Raw genomic sequence first — 24562 nt, 5'->3', positions numbered from 1 at the left:
ATACCACACCCAAGCAAAACAAAAACACAGTATTTCCATATAGTATGTGTGACACGCTGATGTTTTCTAGTCTATTACCTTAAATTTTTAAAAACTGCCAAGACCCACTCGGCTGTGCTATCCTCTGCCCTACGCAGTCAATGTTTGCAAACTCACTCATCTAGGTACCGTATCCCTAAGTTTTTGCCATAATCATGCATTCATTACCCATGCCACCATTTATCTACTATTTTTTTTTTTTTTTTTTGCTGCGTTGGGTCTTCGTTGCTGTGCACAGGCTTTCTCTAGTTGCGCCGAGCGGGGGCTACTCTTCGTTGCAGTGCGCGGGCTTCTCATTGTGGTGGCTTCTCTTGTTGTGGAGCACAGGCTCTAGGCACACGGGCTTCAATAGTTGTGGCTCGTGGGCTCCAGAGGGCAGGCTCAGTAGTTGTGGTGCATGGGCTTAGTTGCTCCATGGCATGTGGGATCCTCCCGGACCAGGGCTCGAACCCGTCACCCCCACAATGGCAGGCGGATTCTTAACCACTGCGCCACCAGGGAAGTCCCATATCTAGTATTTTCTTTAAATAGAATAACTTTCTTATCTTAACGAAAGTAACTTTCCTTTCATAAGCGTGCCATGATGAATGGGAAACGAGCACCACTCTCTGTACAGAAACGGAACTCTACACTGTGCCGTGCGCCTCACCTTCACAACCGCGCCCCCTACTTGGCAGCAGCCCTGAGAGCCCTCCCGTTCCCTTCAGGTGAGCCCCTCGGCCCCAGGCCCCAGCACCTCCACGCCCCGGCACGGCCTCAGCATGCTCCAGAGCTGCAGGAAGGAGTGCAGGGCTGCTGAGCCCTGGGCCCCCATCACCACCACACACAGTGCCCAGGTGGCAAAGGCATGTGGGCCTCCAAGACTCACCCACCCGGCCCAGGGGTCCCCACAGCCCTGTGCACGTCTCTCCCCATCCTTCCCAAAACTTCCAGCTGTCTGGTGTCAAGGGCATCTCCACAGGCAGGCGGCCAACTCCTGCAGGTGGAGAACTGGGCCTCCCCTCTCGGCGGTCCCCACACTGAAGCACGGCGCAGCCACATGGGCCTGATGCCCCGCTGCACGAGTCCAGGCGGGCCCACCGACCGAACATCCACCCTACAGGTGCCCAGGAACTCACGCCGGGTTACGTTTGGACTTAGGTAGCAAACACGTGCATATTCTGCACAGAAAACACAAACAAGACAGTCTCCTTAAGACCTTCTCAACCACAAAACTAACATACACAGTCCTCTCAAACCAAAAGTTGAAATTAAAAATATATATAATAATATCTAGAAAATACTAAATATGGGACTTCCCTGGTAGCGCAGTGGTTAACAACCCGCCTCCCAATGCAGAGGACACGGCTTCGAGCCCTGGTCTGGGAAGATTCCACATGCTGCGGAGCAACTAAGCCCGTGAGCCACAACTACTGAGCCTGCGCTCTAAAGCCCGCAAGCCACAACTACTGAGCCCGCATGCCACAACTACTGAAGCCCACATGGGTAGAGCCCATGCTCCGCAATGAGAAGCCACTGCAGCGAGAGGCCTGTACACCACAATGAAGAGTAGCCCCTGCTCAATGCAACTAGACAAAGCCCACACACAGCAACGAAGACCCAATGCAACCAAAAATAAATAAATAAAACTGACTCATGATAAAAAATAAACTGATTCTTTTTAAAAAAAATAAAACTGTACACACATATATGGTACATATACACTCACATATATGTTACATATATCCCACATGTGTTCCATATATACGCACACGTGTGCTACATGTGTTACATGTGTTACATATACACCTGCACACATTGTGTGCCCACACATTACGTCATGTTACTTGCACAGATGTGTTACATGTACATCTGCACACGTGTTACATGTACACCCAAATGTTGCGTATACACTCACATTGCATATACACCCCACACACGTATGTCATATATACACCCACAAGTGTTACATAAACACTCACATGTGTTGCATGTACACCCACACACGTGCTACATGTTGGGAAGGAAGTGAGCGTCTTTTAAGGCACAGCACGTCTCCTGCACAAGGTCAGTCATGAAGTGAAGCAGAGGGAGCAGTTGGCGGGTTCAGTCCCAGGGACAGGCCGACCGGGCTGCGTGAGGAGCCCTCCTGGCTCCCTCCACCTGCTGACCCACAGGGTGACCCCTGCCGTGGGGGTGGGGAGCACCTGACGGCAGGCTTGGTCCACACTCATGCATTTATTCCCTCCTTGTTACAGGGAAAGCGCACGGCTGATAAAACAGTGGGCGATTCTAACTTGATCCCTTTCCTCTTCCCCTCCACGCCCAAATCTTGCATCACACCATCACGGCAGATCCCTCACCGTGACCCAGCCCCCACACATCTCAGTCACTGAGCTATCATGAAAATTTCTACCTGAAGGACATGAAGTAAATTATTTTTAATCATTTAAAATTCAAATACTTAAAAAATTCATCCAAAAGTTACACTGTTACATATCAAACTTAAACTTATTACAAACACTGTGGGGCCGGGATCAGGCCTCAGTATCTGTCAAAGCCATTTTTTAGTTCCATGCATCACTTTCCTGTTTCCTTGCATCATGGGTTCTACATAACTTACCTCTAGTTCACTGATTAACAGTAAGATAATCCCATCTTATTGCGCTGACAGAATCACAAACCTTCCTCACTTGCGCTGTCTTCCTGGGACAGTCAGCAGCGATTCTAAGAGAGGATATGCTGGTTGATGCCAGAGGACCTACGAGCAGTGCACACATCACAAAAAGCTCTACTTTGGCGAGGAGTGGAATCAATGAAGATGCCCAGGATGACTACTTATGCGTTTTTATAGAAATTCAGGTATAGATTAAAACGGATGAAGATCACTTCATCTTCTTTTCCTGTAGTTCCTTAGACACAAGAAGTTATCAGAAGGGAAAGTTAAAATATTTGAATTGCATCAGAATATAATTAAATTCTGCCCCCAAAGAAGTCCCAGAAAATCCCAAAGCAAGTCTCAATTCTACAGCACACAGCCAACTGCCCTAAGTCCCACCCGATGCTGCATTATGCATTAAAGAGCAGAAATAAATCAAAGTCAGTCAGAAAACCACCCAGGGCTCTAGTCACAAAGTGGAAGCCAACTTACACAGGGTCCTCGCTGTTAGTGATACTCCCAACGTCCTCCGAACGCCACATTAAAAAAAACAAAGGCCAGAAACCTAACACCCTGAGATGATGGGGGTGGGGGGGCGGGAGACAAACTCGGAGGTCTACACTCTCACTTCACTTCCACCTTCATCAAAAACCTCTCTATAAACACGGCTCAGCAAAGCACTCCTGCAGGAAGTGGCTGCAAAGAGCCCCAGCACCTGGGAAAGCGTAAGCGTGTGCATTAAAGCGTAACTCATGTCCCATGGCCTGTGTGTCCCAGGAGCCACCAGGCAGGGGTGGGAGGATCACAGGGTTGGGGAGACCTCCTCAAGGACCCAGTTCCCTGCAAGCAGGGGTCGCTGCCCCAGCACCTGCCATGGGAGACACTTGTGAGGTGAGGAGGGGCACGCTGCACTCCCTGACTTTAAAAAAATCATCCTGTTTTTAATGCTATCCTGGGAAACTTCTGTATTCTTTCCTCAGATCCCAACTGAACGTCTAGCAATTCAAGATGTGGTGAAGAGATGTGCACGATATAGTAAGATTGGAAAAAAAGAGAAAACAGGGTGTCTTAACATACAAAGGCCTGTGACTTTAGTTCACATTTTTTAACTTACATTTTAACATATACACACACCTGTTCTCATAGGCCCGGGACGGGCACTGCAGCCTCCATAGGAAGACAACCAACCCCCCTCTGCGCCCTCTGTGGTGGGACCACGTGTGCACAGCCGGTGTGTGCAATATACGCCTCACTGTTGCTCACAACACAGCACTTTCACAAACTGGAGACGGGAATTTTTCCACTTTATAAAAAAGTAAATATAAACTGAAGCCTCTGAGACAGACCAAGAGCACACCCGGCTGGTGGGGCAACTCCCACAGCGACGACCCTCCCCCAGGAAGAGGGGCTGCAGGCCCAAACCCACACTTGACGGCACAGAAGGGCTTGTTCTCCCAGTTAAATGTGACTAAGCAATATTCAAAATTAACAAGTTTTGGGGACTTCCCTGGCGGTCCAGTGATTAAGATTCTGCGCTTCCACTGCACGGAGTGCGGGTTCGATCCCTGGTCAGGATATTAAGACCCCATATGCCACATGGTGCAGCCAAATTAATTAATTAATTAATTAATTAATTAATAATACAATTAACAAGTTTTAAGTTCCAAACCCATTCATTTTCACATTTACTGCTGATGAGTGCTTATGATCCTACAAAACCCAAATCCTTTCTCTTATCATTTACAAATTCTCTTTCTAAAACTTACTATACATGCACTCTTTTTTTTTTTTTTTTTTTTTTTTTTTTTTTTTTTTAATTTATTTATTTATTTTTATTTATGGCCGCGTTGGGTCTTTGTTTCTGTGCAAGGGCTTTCTCTAGTTGTGGCAAGCGGGGGCCACTCTTCATCGCGGTGCGCGGGCCTCTCACTATTCCGGCCTCTTGTTGCGGAGCACAGGCTCCAGACGCGCAGGCTCAGTAATTGTGGCTCACGGGCCCAGTTGCTCCGCGGCATGTGGGATCTTCCCAGACCAGGGCTCGAACCCGTGTGCCCTGCATTGGCAGGCAGACTCTCAACCACTGCGCCACCAGGGAAGCCCTACATGCACTCTTAAATTCCTCATTTCTCTGAATCGTCAGGACCATCTAAATTCATGCTTTATCTTCCCAGATATCCTCACATTTTACGCAATTTCATATATCCCCCAGAAACTAAGTATGCTCTCCATCAGCCACCAACATGTCACATGACTGCAGAAAGGTCCAAGCTCGGCTTCTGCAGGAAGTCCCGCTGGCCCATCCCATCTTGGGCGTGTGACCGCGATCAGGGGGAGCCAGGGCCTGGCTCTGTAAAGGGTTTTCCTGGAACACGGCCACACTCATTCCCTCCCCCGTTACCCATGACTCTTCTCGTGGTTCAGCAGCAAAGCTGGGTACCTTTGACAGACACCTGTGGCCCACAGAGTCCAAAACACTGAGCATCTGGCCCTCTATGTCAGATCCCAAGGTCTTACTCAACCAAAGATAAAGTGTGTCTTCAGACAGACAACTGAGGAAGGTGCTACTGCTGCTTTTAAGGGTGTTTAAGGGTTTTCATTTTTAAAGTTAATTATCTGTAAAGACAAATCTATAGAGATGGGAAGTAGACTAGCAACTGCCTGGGGGTGGGGGCAGAAACAGGAACTAACTGATCTTACTCAGTAAACTCAGGAAAAATCACTAAATTATACACTTAATATGAGTCAATTTATGCTATGAAAATTACAACTCAATAAATTAAAGAAAAATTTTAAGTTAGTTATCTGTATAACCATGCTTTTGTCATCTAAGACTGAAGCTCAGGGTGCAATTCACAGTAATTCTCTACAGATTCCTCCCAAACATGTGTCCTAAACCGTAACCCTGTGACAGCACGCAGCTCACTGTGGCTGGAGGGACAGGAGCCACGCGCGCCCTCCTCCCGGCCAGGCAGCCTGCGCATGGCCCACGCCGGTGTCCAGTGCCGCCGTGAACCCCCAGTTCTCCACCCTCCACCCACCCGAGTGCTCGAGGGCTAGGGTATCCACGTTCTGGACCCAGCTTAACCAAATAACGCCTCGCTCTTAGTAACCACAGAGGTGAACACAGCCGTTTAGCTGTCACAAGTCAAGAATACTTCGTCAGGAGAAACACATCTTCAGCACATTTTAAATATTCTCTACTATGTTAGTAGTTAAAAAATCATCCTTTGTCATCAAATTTTGTTTTACTTTGCTGACATCAATGTTTCAAATCTAGGAAATAAGATGATTATCATTAAAGGTAAATACTACACTTTTTTTTTTTTTCTTTTTGGTCACGTTGCGTGGCATGTGGGATATGGGATCTTAGTTCCCCAACCAGGGATTGAACCCACGCCCCTTGCGGTGGAAGTGCGGAGTCTTAATCACTGGACGGTCAGGGAAGTCCCAATACTCCACTTTTTTTTTTTTCCTTTTTTTTTTTTAAGTCTTTATTGAATTTGTTACAATATTGCTTCTGTTTTATGTTTTCGTTTTTTGGCCGCAAGGCATGTGTGATCTTAGCTCCCCGACCAGGGATTGAACCCACGCGCTCTGCATTGGAAGGCAAAGTCTTAACCACTGGACCACCAGGGAAGTCCCCCAATACTCCACTTTTATATCAAAAAAATTCTAACTTAAAACTGAAGCAGGCCCACACCTCTACGGTCAATTAACCTATGACAAAGGAGGCAAGAAAACACAAGGGAGAAAAGAGAGTCTCTTCAGCAAGTGGTGCTGGGAAAGGTAGACAACCACATGTAAATCAATGAAGTTAGAACACCCCCTCACGCCATGCACAAAAATAAACTCAAATGGCTTAAAGACTTAAACATAAGACATGACACCATAAAACTCCTGGAAAAAAACACAAGTCAAACATTCTCTGACACAAATGGTACCAATGTTGGGACTTCCCTGGTGGTCCAGTGGCTAAGGCTCCGTGCTCCCAATGCAGGGGGCCGGGGGTTCAATCCCTGGTCAGGGAACTAGATCCCACATGCATGCCACAACTAAGAGTTCGCATGCCATGACTGAAGATCCCGAGTGCTGCAACTAAGACCCAGCGCAGCCAAATAAATAAATAATTTTTTTTTAAAATTTGTCCAAATGTTTTCTTAGATCAGTGTCCCAAGGCAAAAGAAATAAAAGCAAAAATAAACAAACTTGACCTAATCAAATTTATAAGCTTTTGCACAGCAAAGGAAACTGTAAATAAAAAGAAAAGACAACCTACAGAATGGAAGAAAATATTTGCAAAGGATGCAACCAACAAGGGCTTAATTTCCAAAAGATACAAGCAGCTCATACAACTCAATAACAAAAAAAAAAACAATCAAAAAATGGGCAGAAACAACTACTGAAGCCCGCCTGCCTAGAGCCCATACTTCGTAACAAGTGAAGCCACCGCAATGAGAAGCCTGCATACCGCAACGAAGAGTAGCCCCCGCTCGCCGCAACTAGAGAAAACCCGCACACAGCAACAAAGACCCAACGCAGCCAAAAATAAATAAATAAATAAAATTTAAAAAAAAAAAAAAAGGGCAGAAGACCTAAATAGACATTTCTCCAAAGAAGACATACAGATGGCCAAGAGGCACATGAAAAGATGATCAACAATGCTAATTATGAGAGAAATGTAGAAAAACTACAATGAGGTATCACCTCACAAAGGTCAAAATGGCCATTATCAAAAAGTCTAAAAACAGCAAGTGCTGGAGAGGGTGTGGAGAAAAGGGAACCCTTCTACACTGCTGGTGGGAATGTAAATTGGTGTAGCCACTGTGGAGAACAGTATGGAGGATCCTTAAAAAACTAAAAACAGAGTTACCATATGATCCAGCAATCCCACTCCTGGGCATATATCCGGAAAAAATGAAAATTCTAATTTGAAAAGATACATGCACCCCAATGTTCATAGCAGCACTATTTATAATACCCAAGACATGGAAGCAACCTAAGTGTCCATCAACAGATGAATGGATAAAGAAGATGTGGTATTTATACACACGATGGAATATTACTCAGCCATAAAAAAGAATGAAATAATGCCGTTTGCAGCAACATGGATGGACCTAGAGATTATCATACTAAGTGAGGTCAGAGAAAGACAAATACCATGTGATATCACTTATATGTGCAATCTAAAAATTAATAAAGGGACTTCCCTGGCAGACCAGTGGTTAAAGACTCCGAGCTTCCACTGCAGGGGGCATGGGTTTGATCCCTGGTCAGGGAACTAAGATCCTGCATGCTGTGCAGCATGGCCAAAATTAATAGACTGATTAATTAATTAATACAACTGAATTTGTTTACAAAACAAAAACAGACTCACAGACAGCAAATTTATTATTACCAAAAGAAAAGGGGGGGAGGGATAAATTAGTAGTTTGGTATTAACAGATACACGCTATATATAAAATAGATAATCAACAAGAACCTACTGCATAGCACAGGGCACTATATTCAGTATCTTGTAACAACCTATAATGAAAAAATTCTGATATATATATATACATATCTGCATCACTCTGCTGCACACCTGAAACTCACACACTACTGTAAATCAACTACAGTTCAAATAAACAAACAAACTGAGGCAGGAATCCCTCAAACAGCACCTATATCCCTGTTAACGTTTCTAAGAAGAATTTATAGCTGAGTTAAAGTCCTAATCAGCCCAATAAAAGTTCTCTCCCTCTATAGAAAGACCCTTCTACAAGCCAAGCTGCCTTCCCCTGAGCAGGAACCGGCTGCTGAGGACCCCCTGGGCCAGTGTCCCCAGCAGCTCAGGGCAGCAGCACCGGCTACGTCCACAAGCACAGCCAACCCAGGAGCCAAAAGAGATGTCATGTTACTTCAGTAAGAGCACAAGTCGTCCTTTCGCCAGCAAGAGTGTAAGTGGGAAAGCACGAGACCACAATGTAGTGAGAAGACGTTCACTCGGCGCTCTACTACCTGCTGGAGATACAGCTGCCAACACAACATACGGTATTTACCTGTCCAGAACAGTGCGGGGAGGGCGGTGGATTATCACAGAACGTGGCCAGAGGTGGGGCTCCGGAGCCAGGCTGCCCAGGGCCCAATGCCGGCCTTGCTACTCATGACCTGTGTAACCCCAGGCATGTGGCCCAGCCTCTCTGTGCCTCGGTTTACTCACCTCGACAACAGAGAGATGAGTAGGTCTACCTATGCCTCAGGAGTTACCAGGATTAAATGAGTTGATCTTGTGAAGCACACAGAACAGCACCCGGCAAGGAACGCATGTTTTATAACTGTTCCTTCAATAACGAACAGAAATGATGTGCTCACTAAATGCACAAGGTACATCGCTTCACAAAGGCCTGGACGCAAGCTGCCACGCGGACACACGGAGAGCTGCTCTCAGGCACCCACATCCAGGGGCCAGAGGTCAGGACGTAGCGCAGCGCCACCGCGGGCAGACGGAGCAGGCGGCACCGCGGCCCCGGCCACAGTGTGGGGAGCGGGCCTGCACCTGGCCCGGCACTGGCAGCACCTGAGAACCGCACTCCACCCAGACCAGAGCCCGATCCTTCCATGAGCACTCTTCACAAACCATAAACCGACCTGCTTAAACCAGCCTCTACAGAAAAACGCTCCAGGCAAGACTCCTCAGCAGTGACCAGGACCACAGGGTCCTCAAATCGGCTCCACGTGAGCCACACAGCTATGTGTGTCTCCTCAACAAGAAAAAGTCGCAAAGTACTAACACAGGCGTGTCTCAGAACACAGGCCAGGTGAAGACGTCACCACAAAGGCAGAACAGGGAACCCCACAAGTCCCTCCCTCAAAAGAAAGCAATGGACAAGCTGGCAAAACCATCAGAATCAACTTCTTCAGAACTATGTAACCATGGGATCCCATCAAAAGCTTCCACCTATGGGGACACATACTGAGAAAGCTCCTGAATTTCTGTGGCAGAGCACTGACAGTGGTGGGACTGACCCGCTCACCACACTCTTCGTGCAGGCGGCTGATGCCAGACAGGGCACCGCACACCCGATCCCCAAAGGACTGTGGTTGTGCTTCTGACCTGTATGGTAGGAATGTAAAGCCGTGCAACTGTTGTGCAAAAGAGTTTGGTGATTCCTCAAAAAGTTAATAACAGATCTAGAAAAAATAAAAAAAAATTTTTTTAAATCACTAGGGACACTTCCCTGGTGGTCCAGTGGTTAAGACTCCACGTTTCCACTGCAGGGGCTGCGCGTTCAATCCCTGGTCGGGGAGCTAAGATCCCGTATGCCACTCAGCACAGCCAATAAATAAATAAATAAAAATTAAATTAAAAAAATTAATCACAGGGCTTCCCTGGTGGCACAGTGGCGAAGAATCCGCCTGCCAATACAGGGGACATGGGTTCGAGCCCTGGCCGGGAAAGATGCAACTGCTCGTGGGGAGCCCAATCTGACTCCAACAAACAACTGACAAACTATAGTTTTTCAAGTAAACAACTGTCGTCAGTATCTGCTGTCAAGTATAAAATCTAAGCTTTCAAGCAAAAAATATTAAAACTCTGGAAAATTTCTATCCCAGCTTCCACTCTGACCAAGATGGCATAAAAGGAACACATTCACCATCCCCTTAGCCCTGGACAAAAGTACGGTTTCCAGACTCTGGACACCAGGCGGTGAGGAGTGACCCCCCAACAGATGAGAAGCGGGGAGAGGGAGAGGGCGCGGCATGGGCAGGGGAGCCTGAAGAGGACGGAGCCGGGTCCAGGTGGGCACGTGGGGGACCTATACAGGGACAGAGCTCCAAGGAGCAGAAAAACCAGCTCTGGACTGAACGCTGCTCTGGTCCCACCTAGCAAAGCTGCAAGTAAAGAACTGAAAGAAGCAACTGCTTCAAAGGAGCTTAACTACCCCCAAGAACAAAGCTCAAGGATGTTTACAGTAACACAAAAATATCCAGCAACGACAAGATACCATTAACAATGCCTGGCACACAATCAAAAATGACCAAACGCAGAGGAGCAGGAGAGTGTGGGCAACAACAGGGGACAGCAGCCACACACAAGTGAGAGGACAGCCACGTCGGATGGACACGGACCTGGACGCTGAAGACCCACGTGCTGATCAGACAGATGAAGGTCTAAAACGACCCAAATCAAACTTCTTGACAAAATAAAACTACAATGTATGAGGTAAAATTTTCTGAGACAAGAATGTGTGTCACAGTAGACATCACAGAAGAAAAGCAGTGAGCTGAGAAACACAGTGACAGAAAGTGCCCAAACTGAGAGAGAGGGCCCGGGGCACCACCGTGCTGGGTGACATTTTAGGCAACCCCATAGAAATGAAAGTGGAGTCTCCAAAAGAGAAAGGGAGGGAAAGAAAATTATTTGAAAAAATAATGGCCAAGAATTGGTGGACACTATAAACCCACAGACCCATAAAGCTCAACAAACCCCAAGCACAAGAAACATGAATAGAACTGCTCTACGCTGCATCAGAAACCAAGAGACGTGAGCTCTCAACAGCTTCAGAGGAAACAGCCACATTCCACACAGAGGACTGAGCACCAGAGGGACAGCAGATTTCTGGCTGTAAAGAGTACATGCAAGTCAGAATCAGTGACGTGACAGGACTAAAGCACTCGGAACACAAGGCCAGCCTCCAAAACACCTCTCAAAACAATGGCAGAAGAAACACACAGTGAGGCAGAGAGAAGCTGGAAGAGCTCGTGCCTGAGTCCACTGTGAGAATACCACAGAGAGGAATGAAGAACACCAAAAAACAGAAACCATCCAGTTTCTCTGCAGTTTTACTCCTGAAACTTACAGACCTGAAAAAAAAGAAACCATCCAGTTTCTCTGCAGTTTTACTCCTGAAACTTACAGACCTGCGAACTATACCCTATGATTTAGGTTATCTAAAAAACTTTTCAAGTCTAGGTTTTAAAGTTTTTTCAACTTATTATTTAAATTTAGAAGAATATTAACAATTAAAGTAAAAATAACGTAGCACGTATTCTATAACATGTAGAAGATGTATCACAACAATAACACAGAGACCTAGAGGGGAAGAATGAAGTACAGCACACAAGAAAAGCAGAAGCACTGCTCACAACACCGACGGCCCAGGGATGGACGACAGACACGCTCCACGCGGTCCATCCGCACAAGGGAACGGTATTCTACAGCCTGGACGAGCCTTAACGACAGTACACTCGGTGAGGCGAGCCAGACATAAAAGGACGATGCCGTCTGACCCCACTCACACAAGGTCCCTGGAGGAGTCACGCTCACAGACGCAGAGCAGTGTGGGGGCCGGGGCGGGGGGCAAGTTAACAGTGTCCTGGGGACAGAGCTTCAGTCAGGGAAGATGAAAAAGTTCTGGAAATGGAGAGTGGTGATGAGAGCTGCACAACAATATAGTGACACAAAACTGTACACTTAAAAATGGCTAAGGGCTTCCCTGGTGGCGCAGTGGTTGGGAGTCTGCCTGCTAATGCAGGGGACACGGGTTCAGGCCCTGGTCTGGGAAGATCCCACATGCCGTGGAGCCACTAGGCCCGTGAGCCACAACTACTGAGCCTGCGCGTCTGGAGCCTGTGCTCCGCAACAGGAGAGGCCGCGACAGTGAGAGGCCCGCGCACCGCGATGAAGAGTGGCCCCCGCTTGCCGCAACTGGAGAAAGCCCTCGCACAGAAACAAAGACCCAACACAGCCAAAAATAAATAAATTAATAAATTAATAATAAAAATAAAGGAATTCCTTTAAAAAAAAAAAAGATTCCCATGGGTAAAGGAAACTGGAGTCTTTAAAAAAAAAAAAGGCTAAAATGGGGCGTCCCTGGTGGCACAGTGGTTAGGAATCCACCTGCCAATGCAGGGGACACGGGTTCGAGACCTGGTCTGGAAGGAGCCCACAAGCCGCAGAGCAACTAAGCTTGCGAGCCACAACTGCTGAAGCCCGTGCGCCAGGAGCCCATGCTCCACAACAGGAGAGGCCACCTCAATGAGAGGCCCAAGCACCGCAACGAGGAGTGGCCCCCACTCGCCACAACTAGGGAAAGGCCAAGTGCAGCAGTGGAGACCCAATGCAGCCAAAAATAAATTTTTTTTAAAAAAATGGCTAAAATGGGTTGTGTTACGTGTACTGTACCACAATAAAAAGAAAACTCAAGTTGGCAATAATCCAACTTTAAGGCAGTTTTACTAAATAAAGAAAAATTCACAGAACCATGAATGGTACCATCCTAATTTAGTTGCCTAAATTCTCCAAACTTTTTCCCCTAATCTAGGAAAATAAGGACAAATGCCTCCTCTAACTAATTACCATGGTCATTTCTACTACACTATAAAGCTGTAAACACTAGGGCTCTCCTCTAGGCCATGGTCACTGACCAGCAGTGCAGCTCCTGGATGCCAGAGGACCAAGTCCCATCCTCTCCCCCACCGCCGTCCAGTCGTGAGGCGCCGCCCAGGATGTGCAAAGGCCCCTCAGCATCTCTGTAATCAGTGAGCTACTCCGCTCATCACAGCTTCACTTCACAAGCAGCCTCATTAGTACCAACTCAATCATCATAAATACTTCATCCCAATGTGTTACTCCACAGCAAAGTGTTCAGTTCACATTTAATTCAAAATTAATTCCTTAGGCTGGCATACATGCATGATGACTGTTATTAAGTTTAATATTCCCACAGCTTTCTACTTAAGGAAAAAATTCATTTCTTCTGTACAAGTCAAAACGCACTTTGGGAAAGTGCTTCCTGTTCAGAGCGCAACTGTGTTTACAAAAAGATCAATACTAGTAGATCACGATGGTGGAATGTATCCCCTTAGCCTAAAATTTCTTAAAAGTGACAAACATCTTTGAAAAAATAAATCTAAAACAGCACTGAAAAACAATGATGTATCAGTAGCTGACCAGATCAGATGGACAAATAACCCACATCTAGGGAAACCACAAATCAAACTATACAGAAAGACCAAAGTCAAGACACTGCTGCAGTTAAAAGAAGGCTGCAAGGACAAAAATCAGTGAATTTATGCACTTCCAAATTCAGCTGGTATGACAGGGCTCAGCACACTGAGGCCAGAAGGCCAAATCTGTCCCACTGCTGTTTTTGACACAGTCCACAATCTAAGAATGTTTTTATATTTGTATCTGATTGAAAAAGAAAAGAATATTTTGTGACAACAGAAAATTACATGAAATTCAAATTTCAGTGTCAATAAATAAAGTCTTCCTGGACCACAGCCAGGCTCCTTTGTTACGTATGGTCTATGGTTCCTTCATGGCAGAGCTGAGCAGGGGTAATGGAGACCATGCAGCCTCAAAGTCTGCAAGTTACCATCAGGCCCCTTAAAGAAAACCTTTGAGAAATGAATGAAAAAAGACAAGTATGCATATTCAAAGAGCTACTAAATACTGACCAAGATGAAAAACTCCAATCCAAACCCTAACAAATTAAATGAAATTTCAGACTCCCACAAAAAGGCAGAAAACCCTACAAATTACCATAAAATCCTAAAAGATTACCTACAAAGGATCATGGATCAGATTGGTGTCAGATGCCACATGGCACAGAACAGGGGTCTGGAAAGCTCTGACGTTCAGGGCGCCGGTGCTCAGCCACTCGGACCGCACAGCCGCGTGCTGGCCCGGAGAACAGCTGCCCCAGCAGGCGGGCGGGCGGGCGGGCAGCCCTGCTCCTGCCCCACGCTCCTCCAGTATGCCCGTATCCAGCAACAACCACACGGCTCCTGGTGACAGCTCCAGGCACCAACCACACTCTCAGAATGTCAGGATGCCGACGACAGGGACCAGGACCAGAATGAGCCGGTACCTGAGCCTGGCAAGATGCCAGCAGAGCCTCCCGCTGGCCGTGGGGCAGCCACATCATGTCACTACACAAAGGACACCCTCACGCTCTTTCTGTAACGAGCCCAACTTTGCTGACAGTTCAATTGTCTGAAGAAGAAATGATTCTCTGATTTACCTAAAACCTGAAAGCCTTACTCCTTAACCTCTTCACTAAGCCTCGGTTTGGTCATCAGTCAAGCAGAGACCATCCTGCCAACCACACAAGATCATCGGGGGATACAGAGTACTTGGACGATGCCTGGCACACAAACAACTAAGCACCTGACAAATGCTAGCATTATGTGCTGGCTAAAAGCTAAGTAAATTTTGGAAGAAAATCACACTGACATCAAAGGGAAAAAAACAAAGCTTAACTGCTCCCTAAGCTTAAGAGAGCCAGACCAAGGCCCTCAATGAACATTCTGACCTCAATAAAGTCAGCATCAAAGCAGCTATCAGATTAGGAGTAACAGTGAGCCTTGCACAGGGCCATGAACAGCGCCTGTCCCCACCAGCCCACCTGCACACACACACGTGTGCAGACATACACATATCCACACATGGATACACACATGGATACATAATGCAGGATATTACTGTATGTTTATAAAAGTCACACACAACAACTGAGTTACTTACTACCCATGTTTTTTTGGCCATGCCGTGCGGCCTGTGGGATCTTAATTCCCCAACCAGGGACTGAACCCGGGATCCAGCAGTGAGAGCGCCGAGTCCTAACCGCTGGACCGCCAGGGAAGTCCCGCCAACCCATGTTCTTTAACACCCCTGACTCTGTAGTCAGGAAACCTGGCAAGAAGGAACCGTTAGTGTAGTGTTAACCTGAAAAGGAAAACCAAAGCAGAGAACTAGACAGATGTTAGGAAAACTACAGCAAAAATGAGAGGATCTGGGTGTGGGCCGTCGAGACGACTGTGCCCCACAGCGGACTGTGCACAATGCACCTTCCCTGCCTCGCCATCCACACCTGCAGGGTGACTCCCAGCTCCTCCCATCAAGAGGCGGCGTGGGGGCTTCCCTGGTGGCGCAGTGGTTGAGAATCTGCCTGCCAATGCAGGGGACACGGGTTCAAGCCCTGGTCTGGGAAGATCCCACATGCCGCGGAGCAACTAGGCCCGTGAGCCACAACTACTGAGCCTGCGCGTCTGGAGCCTGTGCTCTGCAACAAGAGAGGCCACGATAGTGAGAGGCCCGCGCACTGCGATGAGGAGTGGCCCCCGCTTGCCACAACTAGAGAAAGCCCTCGCACAGAAACGAAGACCCAACACAGCCAAAAATAAATAAATAAATAAATAAATAATTTAAAAAAAAAAAAAAAAAAGAGGCGGCGTGGCCACAGCTATTTCACACCCCTTAAACCTGGGCTGGCCTCACGACGAGCTGGGCCCAGCAGGACGGGGCAGAAGTGACATCATGCAGCTCTGGGCCTCGGGGGTCACACCGTGCCTGCCCTCTGGTCCACTGTCCTGGGCAGCGTGATGAGAGGCGCAGCCCGGTCACCCGTCAGCCAGCCACCAAGATGGCCTAGCAGCACACGGAACCAAGGCTTTAACCCTAGAATACAAGACTGGTTTCATGCTCAAGAAACAGTCCATGTTATCCACAGAATTTACAAACTAAAGCAGCAAAATCTTAGGACCAACTCGACTGGTGCAAAAAGTTTTTGCTAAAATCCACCATTCATTCCTGATGAAAACTCAGCAAATGTGGAATAAAAGGGAACTTCCTCAACCTATGAAAACCGTACAGCTAGTATCCCAGTTAATGGTGAAAACTGACAGCTTCCCCACAGTCAGAAACAAGCCTCAGACGGGAAGCTACTCTCCCCACTTCTTTTCATCACCACACTGGAGGGTCTGTTCAGGGCAGTCAGACCAAGAGAAAAGAAAGAAAAGGTATCAGAGTAGAGAGGAAGGAGTAAAGCTGACTTCACGTGTGGACAGCACCATCATCTACGTACACAGACAAGCCAAACAAACCTAGCAAAGAAGCACCGGAACTAACAAGTAAGGTTTAGCATGGCTGTAAGATACAAGGTTAATAAAAAATTTTTTGACATCTCTACTAATACAAAATGTAGAAATTTTGGGAATTCCCTGGTGGTCCAGTGGTTAGGACTCCACGCTTTCACTGCCAAGGGCCCAGGTTCGATCTCTGGTCGGGGAACTAAGATCCTACAAACCGTATGGAGCAGCCAATTTAAAAAAAAAAAAAAAAAAAAAAAAAAAAAAGAAATTTGTTAAAAACAACATTTATGGACTTCCCTGGTGGCGCAGTGGTTGAGAATCCACCTGCCAATGCAGGGGGCATGGGTTTGAGCCCTGGTCCGGGAAGATCCCACATGCCGTGCAGCAACGAAGCCCGTGCGCCACAACTACTGAGCCTGCGCTCTAGAGCCCGCGAGCCACAACTACTGAGCCCGCGTGTCACAACTACTAAAGCCCACGTGCCTAGAGCCCGTGCTCTGCAACAAGCCACCACGATGAGAAGCCCACACACCACAACGAAGAGTAGCCCCCGCTCGCTGCAACTAGAGAAAGCCCGTGCGCAGGAACGAAGACCCAACGCAACCAAAAATAAATAAATTTATATACATATAAAAAAAAAAGTCCTACAACACACAAGACAGCCCCGGCAGCAAAAAAAAAAAAAACCATTTACAGCAGCATCAAAATATGAACAACTGTAGGGGAAAATCTGACAAAAGATGTACAATATTCTAACCCTGATGAGTGAAGCCCCGCTGAGGGAGACAGCAGGACAGAGCCAGCAGAGAGAGACCAGTGTCCAAGGCCGGGAGACTCCGGTCTGCTCACCCCGAGAGCCAATGCGACCCCAACCAAAACCCCAGCAGGCGGGCTTCCCTGGTGGCGCAGTGGTTTTGAATGCGCCTGCCAATGCAGGGGACACGGGTTCGAGCCCTGGTCCAAGAAGATCCCACATGCCGCGGAGCAACTAAGCCCGCACGCCACAACTACTGAGCCCGCGTGCCACAACTACTGAGCCCGCGTGCCACAACTACTGAAGCCCACGCACCTAGAGCCCATGCTCCCCAACAAGAGAAGCCACCGCAATGAGAAGCCCTCGCGTTGCAACTAGAGGAAGCCCGCGCACAGCTACGAAGACCCAATGCAGCCAAAAATAAGTAAATAAAATGAATTTTAAAAGAAAAAGAAAAAAAAAACCAGCAGGCTTCTCTGTGCAATGTGACATAAGACAGAAAATAACCAAAACAAGTCTGAAAAAAGAAAAACGAGTCTGCAGTACTGACACCCCAGGACGGCAGGCCTCACTGTACACCTACAGGAACCGTGACGGGTGCTGTGGTGCAGGGACAGACGAAGAGATCAATGTGACAGAACAGAGTCCAAAAACAGACCCACCCACACACAGACAACCAATTCTCTACAAAGATACCGAGTCAGTGAAGAAAAAAGATTACATTTATATTAAATTCTAGAATATGCAAAGTACTCTACAGAAAATCAGGAGCAAGGGAGGGCTGCGGCGGGGGGAATTATGAAGGGGTCCTAAACTTTGGCAGGGTGATAGATACATCCGTTATCTTGAATGTGCCAAAATTTATCAAATTGTACACTTTAATAAGTACAGTTTATTGTACGTCAGTAACACCAGACTAAAGCTGGAGAAAAAAAAAAAAATAGCAGTTACCAGGCATCAAATGTCACCCTTGGCCAAGCAAAATGGGGGGAAAATAAGTAAAATTATTGTTTAGGGCTTATGTGCTAGTCACTGTGCTGGCTGCTTTAACAGTCATCAGCTCACTGAATCAGAGAAAAAAAAAAAAAAGCCCTGAGAGGCAGATGTAATCTCAATTCTCATAAGAACAACAAGAGAGATGCAGTGACTTGCTCTCAGTCCTGGCTCTGACCCTGCCTCCAACTCCTGCAGAACGCCGAGATGCCACACGGCGTGCACGCGGCACAGGGCAAACACGCGCCGCGATTCCAGCCACAGCTGGCGCATGGCAGTCTTAGGACAGGGCACCGAGTGGCCAGGCTGTGGACAGGCAGCCATGGGCTTTGTGTGTCCAGACTAAACGTAGGTAAGGGAAACTGGTTAATCTACGAGATGTAACAGCAAAGGCAGAATATCAGCCTCTAAGGACCAATCGTCTCTCCTCTACATCCTAAATTTAAAAGCACTATTGAACTCCAAACCAGAGACTCTGTGGAAATTCTAACAATTTCCATATCATAGCCTTCGAGCAGCTGAACACAAAACTTAAAGGACTGGTAACCTGAGTCCCTGAGTATCCATATTTCATACCCTCAGAAACACAAATCTGAGAGAGGTGATTACAGCAAGTCAAGGAAAGCTCAGAAGACAGCAAGAACGCACCAAACTGGCCCAGAGGCCTGAAGGAGCCCTGCAGGAAGGGACTCTCTGCCAGAGGCTGCTCTGAGCAAAGCGTGCAGTCACGATGAAGCCACCAGGGAGGTGTTAGAGGTACAACTCATCATCCAAGTCACACACTCAACTCCCACGCAGCACCGCACAGAAGAGGGAAAAAGGAGACACTCCTCTTACCGTGTATTTTAAGGACTTGGCACCCTAGCTGCCGGTCTCTGTCCACCAGGTGCGGGGCAGCTGGCGGTGTACACAGGTCCCTGCCAAGTGCTAGGACACTCACTTTATCTTGATTTTTATAATAATTTTTCTTAACTAATTTATTTTATTTTTTGCTGCACTGAGTTTTCGTTGCTGCATGCGAGCTTTCTCTAGTTGCAGGGAGTGGGGTCTACTCTTCGTTGCAGTGTGTGGGCTTCTCATTGTAGTGGCTTCTCTTGTTGCGGAGCACGGGTTCTAGGCATATGGGCTTCAGTAGTTGTGGCTCGCGGGCTCTAGAGCACAGGCTCAGTAGTTGGGGCACACGGGCTTAGCTGCTCTGCGGCATGTGGGATCTTCCCGGACCAGGGCTCGAATCCGTGTCCCCTGCATTGGCAGGTGGATTCTTAACCACTGCGCCACCAGAGAAGCCCTATCTTGATTTTTTAAAATCTCTGCCAAAAAGTAGCTGAGTGGTAAACTGAAAATCATTAGCACTGTTTCCCACTTACCAGGCGTACGTCATCACTCACAGAAAGACAAATCTCTGTAAAACAAGAGGCCGGAGGACCCAGGCTGAGGCCTCCTCCAGCTGTGCCATCTGCCCAAGCAGGAGTGAGCATGGGGATGGGGACAGAGATGGAAAAAGGCACCTGGTGCAGATCCAACGGCAGGTTTCCCACCTTCTTTCTGAGGCTGAAGCTGCCACGTGAACACACCCAGGGCACAGAAGCGACAGCTCAGCAGGAAGCCAGAAGGCCATGTGCTCCCTTCTCCACGTGCCAAGTCTGAGCACAACACACATTCTTATTTTTGCACAAAAGCGGGAAGAGGGTAGCAACATCTCTAAGTTGGGCGCAATATTTAGAAGATGCAGACGATAACTAAAAGAAGAAATCATTTTGGACTCACACAGCAAACCCAGCAGTGAAGCAAGGAGCCTAACTGACACACGAAGCGAGTGAGAGGCAAGGCGGGTCCAGACAGCCAGAGCCGACAGGCACAGCAGCTGGCACGGCCAGGAACTGCAGGAACCCACCGTGCTCGCCAAGACAGCTTCCTCGGGTGGGAAGACAGCTAAGTAAAGGACAATTACAACATAGAACGATAAACTATGACCAGAGAGGGGAGCAGAGATGTCCCCCTGGAGACGGAGGATGAGAATCTAGCCAACAGGGGCTTGGGCACACCCGACAAAGGAGCAGCCGTGAGGTGGAGAAGGCTGCCTGGGGAGCTGAGGCCTGTGGGTGAGCGGGCAGCGCCAGGCGCCAGGGAAAGTGGGGAGAAGGGACTCCTGGGCAGGAAGCGCCCCATTTAAGACCTGGAAGAGGGCAGTTTCCTTAAGGAAGGGCGTAAGAGAGTCAAATCTTCGTTTTAGAAAATCACTGTGGAAATTGTGTGGAAGTGCCAGCGACTGGTGACAAAACGGAAAGAAGGACCAACAGTAACAGAGGGACGATGGGGACAGACCTAAGTGGACAGACGGGAAGGAAGGTGTTTACGAGGGAGAACAGAGAGAGGCCTCAGAGAACGCCCCGCGCCGACCCCAGCTGGAGGAGCGGGAGGTCTGAGAGCCACAGCCGGGCAATCACCCTCCACTGACTCCGGAAAAGGACCAACCGCAGCCAGGAGAACAGAGGAGGGCTCAGTCCGGAGCCCCGCCCGGGGTTCCCTGACACACCCCATCACCCACCCGTCTCCACCGGCCCTGAGAGGTGCACACTCGAGCCGCCCAATCCCACGTGTGCGAGCAGGCCCAAGAGGGCGGTGAGAAGAGGCACCAAGGCCACAGTCAGATGCAGGGAACCAGATTTCTCGAAGGCCCCCATCGCAGGGGCCACCAGGGGCAGACAGCCCAGCACAGGGCCGGGCCTGGTGTGGACTCCTCCTGGGGCAAGGCGGCTGGCCTGAGGCTCGAGCCAGGGGCTCGGGACGGGGCTCCAGGGCCAGGAGCCTGCAGGGAGAGGCGGCACAGAAACAGGGACTTCTCAGACACAGGGAGGGGACCGCTCCCCACACTGCCCAGCCCGTGACCAGGCGAGGCCCAAGCAGAGGACCCCAGACGCCGTGCAGCAAGCAAGCCAGTATCTGCAGCTGCCACCTCCTCACACACACAAATGACCAGGCAGGTGCTGCCAGAAGCGGGCGGGCCTCTCGGACGCAAAGTTCAAGACCAGAATGTCAGAACCAAAAGTATTCTCGACAGCCTGTCATTCAAAGGGAGACCAAGGTCTTTACAAGTGACCTCGTGGCTTCCAATGGCAACCACACCGCAAGCTGTGTGTAACGGAACAGAACACTGCTCTCCAGGAGGAAGCGGGCCACCACCTCCAACCACAGAGTGACGCGTGACGGGCCGAAATACACACACCCGCAGTCCACAGAAACCCCAGTGAACCCAGCTTACGTCTCCAGTGTAGCCATGCTGGCGCTGTCAGGCGGTCTCCCCCACCGCCACCCCCAGCAGCGCGTGAGGCCATCCCTGCCCTCGCTTCCTGCCCGCTGCTGCAGTGGCACAAGGACCTCAGTGAGGGCTCAGCAGGGGAACCTGCACAATTCAGGACAGATGTGAACACTTCTTGTTTGAGCAGTCACTTTCAACAGGCCCTCCTGAATGCTCCCTGGGAAGCAATCTTCCAGGCCAGGCCGAGAGGCTGGAGGGGTCTTGGGCAGCAGGTGGGGTCGCACAGATCGACTCAGGTAGGAAGGAAATCCATGGCCACTCAGCTGAAGAACAAAAGCCTCTGGCACTTAAGCTGGAGGGAAAGAAAGTCACGCCGTTCTAACCTCCAGAACCTGATGCTCTCGTGACCAAACAGGAGAAGAACAGCGGACAACCCAGGGCCCTCCCCGCGGAGCTGCGCCATGGCTGCGGAGAGCCTGTAATGAGGGCCTAGCAACTCAGCACTCGACGAGTACTCACTACCAAGCTGGACTGTTTCCACAGCAACCAGAAAGGAACTCTAAATCAACCGGTTTTACATGGAAATTATTCTCCATTACAATAAAATGTTGCAGTCAGGAAAAGCATTTTGACAAACAACTAGGTAGGCAACATCAATAACATTAATGCTAATTATTTATTCACCATCCGTACAACTTTTCCTTAAATTCTAAAATTACTTTATATTATATTATTCACACCAGAAGTTTGAAAGCTATTTTATGAGCACTAAATATTACCATCAATAAAGCACGATGGGTCTTCCATCTTTAAATCAGGAGAAAGTGGCAGAAGATATCACAAGAGTAAGTCAACAAGTACAAAAATACAATCAAATCAAAGTTCTGATCTTTGCTCTAATATCTACATCAAGCAAGAAATGCCCTCAGAAGTCTGAAGAAAGATCAGGAACATAAAAACAGCTGAGCAACACAAAGATGAAAAGATAGAAACAAATTCTGAGAACAAAACCACCTTAGCCAAGGCCTTCTCACATCAAAACAAACAAGTTACAAATCCAATTGAGGCGCATCAACCCATTTTCAAAAACTGGAATCAAATTCAAAAGCCCCTGTCTTCGACATCCCTAAAGCTACCGCTAACGTGTCACAATCTGAGGAACTCAGCACAGTGGGAACAGTCACGCTGCCCTGGAGAGAGATGAGAACGCTAGTATTTCACAGTATCCTCTGTTCTTAGGTTGTTCACAGAACAGAAAAGGATTTGTTTTGTAATGATAAAATGATTATTTACATGTTAACATGAGGAAGAAATACAAAGCAACACCTAGGCACACCAGGAAAGGGGTCCAGGCCCTGCTGGGCCACGCCTGCCTCCAAGCGGCCCTCCCCACCGCGGCGGCTGACGGGGGACTGGGCGGCCCAGAAAGACTCTTCTCCCCGATCCCCACCGATTCTTCCGGAAAGAGGCTCTAGCATCTCGCCTGCCAACAGCACCGTGACCACTGCCAGTCCTCACACAGGCCACAGAAGAGGCCAGAGCCACCCACAACCCCCTTACCAAACACAAGGCCCACCACCCCTCCTTGACTGGTATTCCTCCCCCAGACCCACCTGCGCTTCTGGAAACTCCCTGACCCAAAGAGAACAAGGTACCTGCGAGATGCCTTGCCCTTCCTCCTGACCGACAAACTGGTTTAAAGGTGACTGAACCTGGGAGGGGATGAACCGCACGCCACTCACCATGGTCACACGCTCTTTGTGGTCCAAAAGGACTTTCACGATCTGACACATGTGCAGATGCTGCCAGGCATAACTACAAACTAAAACCATGACAACTTTTAATAAGATTAACTGTCTAACCAGTAACTTTTTCAGCCTTTTCTAGACAGAAAGAGAATCTCTGTAAGATACAAACACCCACCAAACAGCACTCCCTCAATGTATGAAAGCTTTCTACCTATTCAGAAAGGCTGGCCATCCTGACGCCCTTCTCAAAAGGTCAGAACTGTGCTGCTTTAAAAGCAAATCAAAAGCACTCAGACCTCATTGGTGAGTGTGAGCCAGCACAGTCTCAGCAGAGAGCAAGCAAAACGTCAAATGCCCATAACCCTGACCTTGGAATCCTAGGGACGGAACCAACAGATGACACTTACACCAGAAGGATGCATAAGGATGTCATTCTGTCACAGTGAGATGCTGGAAACAAGAAAACGTCCGTCAGGAACAGGCAGGTTAGCTAAGTTGTGGCACATCTGTATTATGATGATGGAAAAACTTGAAGCAGCTCCACAAATATTAACACAGAACAAACTCAAAGCATAAGTGGAAAAAAGCAAAGTACAGAAGAACATATATCTGCCACTCATGTAAACCACTCTGCACAGACCCATACACTTGTACACGCAGGGCCACCCCTGCAAGGACACCCAAGGGAAGGGAAGGAAGTGGCCTGGAGCTCGGCACTGGGGGCCAGGAGCCAAGGCTTCCCGTGCCAGCCTACAGAGAAAACCACTGTTTTCAGTGGAAAACCAAGCATAAAGACAAAAGCAAAACAAAACTGTGGGAGGATAAAAGAATGTACAGTTTTAGTCATCACAGCAGGATCAATCTACTCCATTACCATGGATCTTAACAGTCCGAAGCAGAGAAATTTTTGTTTTCTCCTCTTTGATCTGAAAACCCTAGCCAACCTCTATCTGTCCAACTGTTGGAGTTCCTTACATGTTCCCTCTAATGACACACCTGACACACACCCTGGAAGTGTCCCCAGCTCTTCACTCACTGTGCTCACAGCAGAGCAGGCCTCAAGTCCCGGTGAACCGGGGTCTCTCAGGGCATTAGCAGAGCTGGGTGGAGACCAAATGTGGGTATGCACTTCAGAGTCATTCATTCATTCATTCATTCATTCATTTATGGCTGTGCTGGGTCTTCGTTGCTGTGTGCAGGCTTTCTCTAGTTGCGGCGAGCAGGGGCTACTCTTCGTTGCGGTGCACGGGCTTCTCATTGCGGTGGCTTCCCTT

General features: G+C 48.3%; 1 protein-coding gene across 15 annotated transcripts in view; it reads right to left on the bottom strand.

Annotated features, from left to right (window-relative positions):
• ANKRD11 (ankyrin repeat domain containing 11) overlaps nucleotides 1–24562 on the bottom strand; it is a 164436-nt gene that overhangs the window by 120705 nt on the left and 19169 nt on the right. For 2 of the 15 annotated variants that reach the window (XM_082369558.1, XM_082369559.1), the window contains exon 1: nucleotides 23696–23736. The exons of the other annotated variants lie outside the window; for them this stretch is intronic. In XM_082369558.1, the coding sequence (XP_082225684.1) occupies nucleotides 23696–23721 (26 nt within the window). In that variant the 5' untranslated portion in view covers nucleotides 23722–23736. Of the gene's footprint in view, nucleotides 1–23695; nucleotides 23737–24562 lie in introns of those variants that run through there. 15 annotated transcript variants of the gene reach the window in all.

Source organism: Balaenoptera borealis (assembly GCF_965194805.1).
Source record: "Balaenoptera borealis genome assembly, chromosome: 19".
Taxonomy (NCBI): Eukaryota; Metazoa; Chordata; class Mammalia; order Artiodactyla; family Balaenopteridae; genus Balaenoptera; species Balaenoptera borealis.
Note: the sequence above shows the minus strand (reverse complement) of the source record. Positions and strands in the feature narration are given on the sequence as shown.